A 10915-nucleotide genomic window follows, 5' to 3' on the forward strand; every position below is an offset into this window, starting at 1 on the left:
GACGGCGCAGGACCAGGTGGTGTTTCATTCTGTTGTGCACAGGGTCACTATGAGTCGGAACTGATTCAATGGCACCTAACAACAACATCATACTAATGAGGAGCCATTGTGGCACAGTGTTTAAAGTGCTCAGCCACTAACGAAAAGGTCGGCGGTTTGAATCCATCAGCCACTCTGCAAGAGAAAGATGTGGCAGTCTGCTTTTGTAAAGATTTACAGCCGTAGAAACCCTAGGGGGCAGTTCTATTCTGCCATATTGGGTCGCTATGAGTCGGAATCAAATGGACAGCAGTGGCTTTTGTTTTTTGGTATAATACTAACCTTACTACTTATAGGAGCCCTGGCGGTATAGTGGTTAAGCATAATATCTACGAACCAAAAGGTTGGCAGTTCGAATCTACCAACTGCTTTTTGGAAACCCTATAGAGCAGTTCTACCCTGTCCTATAGGGCCACTATGAGTCCGAATCTACTCGACAGCAACAGGTTTGTTTGTTTTTGATATATTACTTACAGGTCTTAGTGAGAGACATTCAGGAAATACATATGTAATTTTAAAGATAATCACACGAATAAATTGGAATATTGGCTATTCAAAACCCACTAAAACCCCACTGCTATCAAGTTTATTCTGACTCATATTGACCCTATAGGACAGAGCAGAACTACCCCATAGGGTTTCTAGGGCTCTAATCTTTTTTTTTTTTTAATTGTACTTAGGATGAAAGTTTACAGAGCAAATTAGTTTCTCATTAAACAATACCCATATTGTTTTGTGATACTGGTTGCCAACCCCACAACATTTCAACAGTATGCCCTTCTTGACCTTGGGCTCCCCATTACCCATTTTCCTGTTGCTTTCTGCCTTCTTGTCCTTGCCCCTGGGCTGGTGTGCCGTTTTAGTCTTGTTTTATTTTATAGGCCTAATTTTTGGCTGAAAGGTGAAACTCAGAAGTGACTTCGGTACTGAGTTAAAAGGGTATCTGGGGGCCAGGGCTATAATCTTTTTGGAAGCAGACTGCCAGATCTTTCTCCTGCGGTGCAGCTGGTGAGCTCGAACCACCAACCTTTCAGTTAGCAGCTAAGTGCTTTAACCACTGTGCTACCAGGGCTCCTATTTGCTGTTTAAGCACCCAGATATTTCAGGACATTGATAATCCAACTTTTAAAGCAGTAAATTCTTAGCACTAGGGGAAAAAGAGTTCTTTCTGAGTACCTCATTCTAAATTATGAAAATTTTTAGGACTATAAACTCTTAATTTACAATAAATCTAGACAAAGAAAATGAAGATCAAGTTATTGGTATAAATCAACATTTCAGATTCCTTACCTTGACTAAAGTCAAAGTCTATTTTTTATTTTAAAAATTATAAACACATTTTTTTAATTACATAAAAAGTACGTGTTTGTTTTGAATCAAATGTTAAAGAACAGAATTTAAAATTCTGTACACCCAATCAACACATTACATATCTTTTGAGGGGAACAGTGGTAGTAGCTCTGGTATAGGATGACAACTTTACACTTTGCAAATTTTTTCTGATTAACATTCAAACAGAAACTCTTATTTCTCAATTCACAATTCTTTTCAATACACCTATTTCATTTCTCAAACCATCCACATTGTAGTTCCTTATTAATAACCAGTGAAGCAAAATTCTTTAACCTACAGAGCTCTAGTTCATTTTTCTTTTGTTACCTTTTATCACTAATGTCCAACATGACTAGGTCATCCCTCAGAGAACTGGTCTCTTCCTCAACTATTCTCAACCTTTGTTGAAGTACAGTGAATGTTTCAGAAGCCGTAGCGTTGATGTGGGTTGGAGAGAGGACCGGTCTGGACACTGCAGGTTCTATATTCACCTGAGGTTAAAGTCACAATATTGTATTATATTATTGTTCAAAAGTCTCCCCACATATTTTGAATGGGATACAGACTCTTACCTAAAAACTTTTCATCTAATTGTTAAAAAGTCATAGTTTTGTTGGTTCTTCCCTAAAGTAACTATAAATAAATATTTACATCTTCTTTACATATGTGTGCACGTTCAACCACAAAATCAAAATGAAAAACAGCTGAAATTAAATTGCTTCACTGCTTTAAAAAAAAGTCTGTTTATGGATTGAATTGTGCCACCCCAAAATGTATGGCAACTTCACTAGGCCATGATTTCCAGTATTGTGTGACTGTTCACCACTTTGTCATCTGATGTGATTTTCCTATGTGTTGTAGATCCTATCTTTGTGATGTTAATGAGGTGGGATTATCAGCAGTTACGTTAATGAGGCAGGACTCTATCTACAAGATTATGTTGTGTCTTGAGTCATTCTCTTTTGAGACATAAAAGAGAGAAGTAAGCAGAGAGACAGGGGGACTTCATACCACCAACAAAGAAGGGCGAGAAGAATAGCACGTCCTTTGGACCTGGGGTCCCTGCGCTGAGAAGCTCCTTGACCAGGGAAGACTGATGACAAGGACCTTCTCCTAGAACTGACAGAGAGAGAAAGCCTTCCCCTGGAAGTGGCATGCTGACCTGAATTCAGATTTCTAGCCTATCCTTTTTTTTTTTTTACACTATAAGAGGAACCCTGGTGGTGCAGTGGTTAAGAGTTACATCTGCTAACCATAAGGTCCTCAGTTCAAATCCACCAGCCTCTCCTTGGAAACTAGGGGCAGTTCTACTCTGTCCTATAGGGTTGCTGTGAGTTGGAATCAACTTGACAGCAACAGGTTTGTGTTTTTTGCTTTTTTTTTTTTTGGTTTTAGATGTGAGAAAATAAATTTCTCTTTGTTAAAGTCATCAACTGGTGGTATTTCTGTTGTCACAGCACTAGATAACTAAGACAGGTAGGAATTTGATTTGTATCACCTCCCACTTCCACCTTATCCTCCTTTACACTGGAGCTTCTCAGGCTTTCAGAGAGAAAAAATAAACACTCTCACACAAAAAGATGGAACAATTTTGCTCGCAGTCCCTGAGGAAGTGGAGGTTTGCTCTGGTAAGCAGAAATTTCACTTTAACATATGGGAGATGAAGGTGCCTGGCACACTGATTGATGCTGGGCAGAGGATGAAGTTTTTGAGTGAGTTACATGGTGTTTTCCCTTAAATATCCTCTCAGTCGGTGAGGAACATGTTCAGCTGACTCAAAAACTAAAGAAGCCATTCTACTCTTTGAGGATTTATTAAAAGTGGGTCTCAGGATTGGGTGAAAACCCTCCCTCCTGCTCCTCCTTATGGTGGGTGGCATTGTCAAAGTAAGGAGAGCCCCTGGAAGCTAGGGACGTGGCAGTGATGCCATTCAGGCCACAGGGTAGGTGAGTAGCAAGAGCAGGACCACCTTCATGACCACCAGGAAAAGTCCTTGTGGTACCTGGTGGTGTTTTTAGCTTCCGTCGAGTCAGTTCCAATTCATGGTGACCCCATGGGCGCAGAGTAGAACTGTGCTCCATAGGGTTTTCAAGGCTGTGATCTTTTGGAAGCAGGTCATCAGGCATGTCTTCTGAGGCACCTCTGGGTGAGTGTGAACTACCAACCCTTCAGCTCGTAGTCAAGTGGTTAACTATTTGCATCACCCAGGGACTGTATGTGAAATGAGTAATGGTATATATATTCATCCAGCTACATTTTCTGCCTCTCAGGTTTCTTGGGAAGTTGCTTTCTCATTTTTAGTGCATGCTGCTGCCAGGGAGGGACCTACATAAATGTTTGAAATGGAAGAAACAGGAGTGTACCACAAATTACTGTTTTTACAGGGTATTATAAGGTGTTGCATCTTGAAGGTGTGATTGTGTGAAACTTTTATCTCTTTTAGCTTTTGTACAGTGAGATAAGTCTTGTATTTCCAGGATCCTATGTGTTATTTTGAAGTTGCATTTCTCACAATGATTCCATGTTTGTGTGAATACCTCATTTTTAGGTCTCATACATTGTACGTACCTGTCAAGGGAGCTAGAAAGTGATGTAGAGTCCAGAGGGACATATGTGTCCCACATAATCCTATCCCCAGAGTCCAGGGGGACATATTTGCCTCACATAAGATGTATCAAAATCCATATTTCTTAATAAAATTTTAGAAATGCTCCTTGATTCAGCAGGCCATCCATTAATGAAAATATACAGTATCAACAAAAAAAATTCTAAGAAAACTAATTCCTATCAAAAAGAGTTAAAGGAAGAGTGAGATGAGGACTTGGGGTTCCTGTGAATCCGCTGAGTTGGGACTTAGAGTCAGACAGAAATTCTCATTTTCACTGTAGTTATACCGCCTGCCTGACTTCCCCCATCTGGAAGGACTAAAGCAGGGGTCACAGAAATGCCATCTCCCACATGATCCACAGGCCACTTGGTAGAGTCTCATAAGCCACAGATCTAAAGCTTCTACACTAAGAACTGCAGTCTTACAAGAAAAGAATCTACTTCTAACTGCATTATTCCAGAAAGAGACTACAACTTAAACATATTTGTCCCTGTTTTTGAAAAGGAACAAATATCATTCAATGCAGCCTTGAACTTAAGTCCTGATACCTGATAATAACAATAATAAAATTACTAAGATGTAAACTTGAATTAAAAAAAAATTTCTTCACAACTACTTTCTGTGGCATATCACTATTAAACTAATACAGTTCCATTTCTATGTTTAGGGGGAATATGTCCAAGGAGCTCCGAGGCAAGTTACCTCCCTAAAAGCATGGCATGAATAAGACCAATGTCATAAGTAACATATATTAAAAGCCAGGTGACTGTGAAAAAGGGAACATATGTTTCTGTGGACAGACTACATTTTATACCTAGGAATAGCTACAATCATATGCTGTTGGTTCAAAAATAACAAGCAAGGAGTTCAACGTTGTTATCACCATCACTGTAAAAAACAAATTTGGTCAGTATGGAGCCCTATTGGTACAGTGGTTAAGAGCTACAGCTGCTAACCAAAAGGTCAGCAGTTCGAATCTACCAGATGCTTCTTGTAAACCCTAAGGGGCAGTTCTATTCTGTCCTGTAGGGTCGCTATGAGTCAGAATTGACTTGAGTTTGGTTTTCTGGTTTTAACACTGACTTCATTCATTTACTCATTCATCCAACAACTATTTCCTGAACGCCCACTATGTGCTAGATACTATTTTAGGCACTGGGAAAAACAGCAGTGAATAAAACAGGCAAAATTCCTTGCCCTCATGGAGCTTACATTCCAGTTGAGGAAGATAGATATTAAGTAAAATACATAGTTTGCTCATTGGCTATAAGTGCAAAGAGAAATAAAATTGTAAAGAGCATGGGAATGGTGGCTGTGGTGCAGGTTTTCATTTTAAACAGGGTGGTCAGAGAAAGCCTCACTGAAATGCTATTTCAGCAAATACTTGTGCAGAAGCAAGCCATATGGCTATCTGGGGGCAGAGAGGTCCAGAAAGAGTAAACAGCAAGTGAAAAGGCCCTATTAAGAAGAACACTGGATGGGTCCATGAACAGTAAAGAAGTCATTTGCCTGGAAAGGAACAAGTGAGGAGAGAATTGTAGGAGTCAAGGTCAAAGGATAATAAAGGGATTAGATCATGTAGGACCTTGGAGGCCATTGCAAGGGTTTGGCTCAGTGACTTAAAGAGCCATTAGAGGCTTTAGAGCTGAAGAGTGCTGTGATCTAATTTAGGTTTTAACAGGATCATTCTGGCTCTAACTCCAGATGGTAGAAGGGCAAGGGCAGAAGTACAAAGATCAGTTAAGAAGCTGCTTTTATAATACAGGGAGGAGATGCTCTTGGCTAGCTCCAGGGTGACAGCAGTGGATGTGGTAAGAAGTGGTCAGAGTCCAGACATAACCTAAAGATAGGATTTGTTGGTAGATCACATATGAGATATGAAAGAAAGGAAGCAACTTATCTTACTGCAACATTTTTGGCTTGAACAATTGCAAGGATGGTGTTATCACTGATACAATGGAAGCCTGTCAGGAAGAACCAGTTTTTTTTAGGGGGGAAAGCAAGAGTTGTTTTAGAAATGTTAAGTTTAGAATAGGAAGGATGTCCAACGGATGACTGAGTTTGTGGATTTGAAGTTCCGCGGAGCGGTATGAACTGGACATAAAAATTTTGAACTTGTCAGTATATGCACAGCTTGTAAAGTCATGAGATTTGGTCGTGAATGCTTCAAGATTAACAATTCAGGGTCATGAGGAGTGTGTGGGTGTTCAATACAGACTAATTGTAAGCTTCTCCACAGTAGGGTCAGTTTCTTAATCCTTTTTCCATTTCCAGGGCCTAGCAAAGTACCTGGGACATGGTGGGCAGCAAATAAAGGTTAAATGCATGAAAGAAAAAAAAGAACAGGGAGATAACTCAATAAAAATTTGCCAAGTGTGGATGACGCAGGACTGTGCGGTATTTCATTCAGTTGTACAGAGGGTCGCTATGAGTCGGAATCGACTTGGTGGCACCTAACCACAACATACCAAGTGCCAGGTACTGAGAAAACAGCAATCATTGAATGTCCAAGTTCCTGACACCTACATTCTAGTAAGTAGGTCAGGGAGAATAATTGGTGGCCAGAATCTAGCAACATTAACATCGAAATGACCTTCCCGGGAACCTATAACCTCCAACCTAGAATACAGATAAATGTGGTACTGGTGGAGCCCTGGTGGGGCAGTTGTTAAGAGCTACGCTGCTAAGCAAAAGGTCGGCAGTTCGAATCCACCAGCTGCTCCTTGGAAATCCTATCGGGCAGTTCTACTCTGTTCTATAGGGTCGCTATCAGTAAGAATCGACTGGACTGCAACAGGTTTGGTTTGGTTTTGGAGCTAATCTGGAGGCCATGGTGGCTATCTTCCCTCCCTCAGCTGAAGCCAGGTCAATGCAAACTGCCTTCCTAAGTGGCTTCCACCGGCACTCGGTGCAGTACCGCCACAAATCAGGATCCTAGGTCCCAGCGGGCCAGATTGGACACTGCCAACGAGGGAATGCGATGGTGAACTCTCCGCACCAGATCCCACTCCTCGGACCCGGGCCCACCCGCCTCAGCCCCGCAGCCTCACCCCACAGTCCATCTGTCCGCCTGTGGCGGAGCCGGTTTCCATGGAATTAAGACCGCGCTTTAAAACAACCCGGTCCTCGTCGCCGTAGCTCTTGTACGCAGGCGCATCCGTGGAAGGGCATGCTGGGAATTGCAGTTTTCCTGTCCCAGGAGGGTCCACTGCCCGGGGCGGGACCCAGGCCGGAATCCTGCGGCGCACTGGGAACGCGCAGCCCCGTGACCCGGATGACGACAGGACTCCATTGTGCTCGCGAGCGGGGCACGCCGGGATAGGTAGTTTCCACTCACTCACCTCTTGAGGAGTTGTGCTCTCTTGTAGAGTTACGGATCTCATCTTGGTGAACGAGTGGTTTTTGTGTGATTTTGACGAACACATACTCTGCAGCAGGCGAGAGTCTGAGGATTTGCTTTTTAAGTTTTTAATTGTAGAAGGGCTAAAGTATAAAGTAACTTCTGAACAACAGGAAAGTAACAGCTTTTTGCTAATGAGCTTTAAGAAAAATGGTAAAAAAGAAAAAAAAACAGCTTAGACATTCTTGTTGAATGAAAAGACAAGCCCCCCTTCCTCCTCGTCCCTGAGGTCCAGAAGTAGAGTAAAACACATGGAATCTGCTTTCTTGTCTTTTGGCTCTTCAGCATAAATTACTTCTTGCCTTGTCGACAGGTGAGTGAATACCAAACCACACCCGTTGCGGTCGAGTGGAATCCGACTCATAGCGACCCTGTAGGATAGAGTAGGGCTGCCCCATAGGGTTTCCAGGGAGCGACTGGTGGATTCGAACTGTTGACTATTTGGTTAGTAGCCAAAAGCATAACCACTGCGCTACCAGGGCCCTTGTGAATAAAAAAATCCGTTGCCATCGAGTGGATTTCTACTCGTAAACCGAAACCCGTTGCCGCCTAGTAAGATTCCGACTCATAGCGACCCTGTAAACCAGAGTAGAACTGCCCCGTAGAGTTTCCAAGGAGCGCCTGCTGAATTTGAACTGCCGGCCTGAACCACTAGCTACCGGGGTTTCTTTGTTTCCTACTCATAGCGATGTCTGAATCTGACTTTCGCTAAGAAACAAGAAAGATCATTGAAAATATAAAATTTCAGCCGCTTTTAGTAGTTTTTCTTTAAGATATGTAATCACACTTAACCAAAAAAAAAAAAAGTCTACAGTGAAAAGGCAACAGGACTTTGCTTCTCTTTAGCGGAACAGAACACCTGTTACCGCTGCCAAGGCGCGGAACACGTTTCTCTCCTCTCCCTGGGGGAGCAGCCGACAGTCACTTCAGCCATTTAACAAATGCAGTCAGATCCGAGATGAGCCCCCGTTTACTTAGCAAGTGGCCGACTGAATTGATCTGACTATTTCGGGTTCTCCAATAGACAAACCTCCACTTCGTGTGCTGGAGAGAAATGCCCATCAAACCACAGTTGTAAAACTGTTAGCCGATCCAGTGAAAGAGAAATGAGGACAGCATACAATATTGAGGTGAAAGGACCAAAGAAAGGTTTTAATATGAAAACTGGAAATGTATTTTAGAGCATCAATCCAAAGAGCCAACTATTCTCTAAGTATATACGTTCTTTCTATTGCAATGGCATCTCACTTATCTGTGGAACTATAAAGGAGAGATAAGTATAGACAGTCCACAGATAATCCCCATGCTTCAATTGGGGCTTTTCATGCTTCCTCATATTAGATCGAGGTTATGCATTATTGGGAAGAATATCACAGAAGTAATGTTGTACCCTTCTTGGCACATCATATCAGGGAGAACGTGATGTTTGTATGTCTTATTACTGATGATGTTAACGTTGGTCCCTTGCTTAAGGTGGTGTTCTCTAGGTTTTTCACTACAGTCTTAATATCTTTCTCTTTGTAACTAATGAATATTTGGGGGGAAATACTTTGAGGCTATGCAAATATTTCTCCTTAAATTTACACATCTACCCCTGGAACTGTTACCCTGAGATAATCTCTAAACCTTAAACCAGAAATATCCCCTGAATCTTCTTGAAGCCAAACAATAATAATTAAAAAGAACCATTGCCAGTGAGTTGATTCTGACTCATAGTGACCCTATAGGATGAGGAGAGCTGCCCTATAGGGTTTCCAAGGCTGTAAATCTTTATGGAAGCAGACAGAGCAGCTGGTGGGTTTGAATCATTTAACTTTATGGTTAGCAGTCAAGCACTTTAACCACTGCTCCACTGGGGCTCCAGGCATACAGTGGCTTAGCTTAATTAGTAAAGAATGTCTGCCTTGAGCATAGTGCTCTTTTAAAGAACGCTGTATATGGGCTCAAATTGACAATACCAACTTGAGAAGTCAGATAGGAAACTGAGGAGGCAGTGGGTTTATGTTAATGGGGGAGGAACAATTTGGAAAAGGAGGGTGAGAATTGTTGCAAAACTTGAAGAATGTAATCAGTGTCACTGAATTGTACATGTTGAAATTGTTGAATTTGGGTGTTTTGCTGTGTATATTTTTAACAGTAAAAAAAACTTACATGGACTAATTTTAGCATCTATCAGGACATCTGGCAAGCAACAGCTGTTATTATGGTATTTGTCTGAGTCATCTAGTGCTGCTGTAACAGAAATACCACAAGTGGATGGCTTTAACAAAGAGAAGTTTATTCTCCGCTAGCAAGCAGTCATCTAAGATGCATCAGTTGGTCTCAGCCCACCTGGATCAAAGGAGAATGAAGAACACCAAGGACACAAGGCGATTACGAGCCCAAGAGATAGAAATGGCCACATGAACCAGAGACTACATCATCCTGAGATGAGAAGAACTAGATGGTGCCCAGCTACAACCGATGACTGCCCTGACAGGGAACACAACAGAGAACCCCTGAGGGAGCAGGAGACCAGTGGGATGCAGACCCCAAATTCTCATAAGACCAGGACAGGAACCATTCCCAAAGCCAACTCTTCAGACATGGATTGGACTGGACAATGGGTTGGAGAGGGATGCTGGTGAGGAGTGAGCTCCTCAGATCAGGTGGACACTTGAGACTATGTTAGCATCTCCTGCCTGGAGGGGAGATCAGAGGGTGGAGGGGGTTAGAAGCTGGTGAAATGGACGCGAAAAGAGAGAGTGGAGGGAGAGAGCGGGCTGTCTTATTAGGGGGAGAGTAACTGGGAGTGTGTAGCAAGGCGTATATGAGTTTTTGTGTGAGAGACTGACTTGATTTGTAAGCTTTCACTTAAAGCACAATAAAAATTATTAAAAAAAGAAAAAAGAGAAGTTTATTCTCTCAGAGTTGAGTAGGCTACAAGTCCAAATTCAGGGCATCAGCTCCAGGGGAAGGCTTTCTTTCTCTGTTGGCTCTGGAAGAACGGCCTTGTGATGCATCCCTTGGTCTGGAAGCATCTCAGCGCGGAAACCTCAGGTCCAAAGGACGCGTTCTGCTCCTGGCGCTGCTTTCTTGGTGGTATGAGGACCGCAAGTCTCTGATTGCTTCCCTTTCCTTTTAACTCTTGAGCGATAAAAGATGGTTAGGCTACACCCCAGGGAAACTGCCTTTACATTGGATCAGGGATGCGGCCTGAGCAGGGGTGTTACATCCCACCCTAATCCTTTTTAACCACAGGCAGAGATTATGATTTATAAAACATAAGAAACTCACAAAATGGAGGACAACTACACATGGCCTAACCAAGTTAATACATTTTGGGGGAGACATAATTCAATCCATAACAGTACTGTAATGGTGATTTTCTTATTTCCTTCATTTTTTTCTACATGTATTAATTGGAATTCTCCCATAGGGAAGAATTGTACCTTCTCTCCCATTTAGTTATTCAGTTATTTATTTATGTAAGTGTGGACATGTGGATATTTATATTTGGGTTATAAACCAATACTCTCATTTATTTTGTTGCTCAA

The 10915-nt window shown here is 42.1% G+C and overlaps 1 protein-coding gene across 1 annotated transcript in view; it reads right to left on the reverse strand.

The window, feature by feature from the left end:
• CCDC150 (coiled-coil domain containing 150) overlaps positions 1–8463 on the reverse strand; it is a 91527-nt gene extending 83064 nt beyond the window's left edge. The window contains exons 1-2 of the mRNA XM_010602641.3: positions 7030–8463; positions 1699–1862 (exon numbers count right to left, since the gene is read on the reverse strand). Coding sequence (XP_010600943.3) covers positions 1699–1862; positions 7030–7404 — 539 coding nt within the window. The 5' untranslated portion in view covers positions 7405–8463. The remainder of the gene's footprint in view (positions 1–1698; positions 1863–7029) is intronic.
• Between the last annotated feature and the right edge of the window lie 2452 nt (positions 8464–10915).

The sequence above is a fragment of the Loxodonta africana genome, chromosome 6, assembly GCF_030014295.1.
Source record: "Loxodonta africana isolate mLoxAfr1 chromosome 6, mLoxAfr1.hap2, whole genome shotgun sequence".
Taxonomy (NCBI): Eukaryota; Metazoa; Chordata; class Mammalia; order Proboscidea; family Elephantidae; genus Loxodonta; species Loxodonta africana.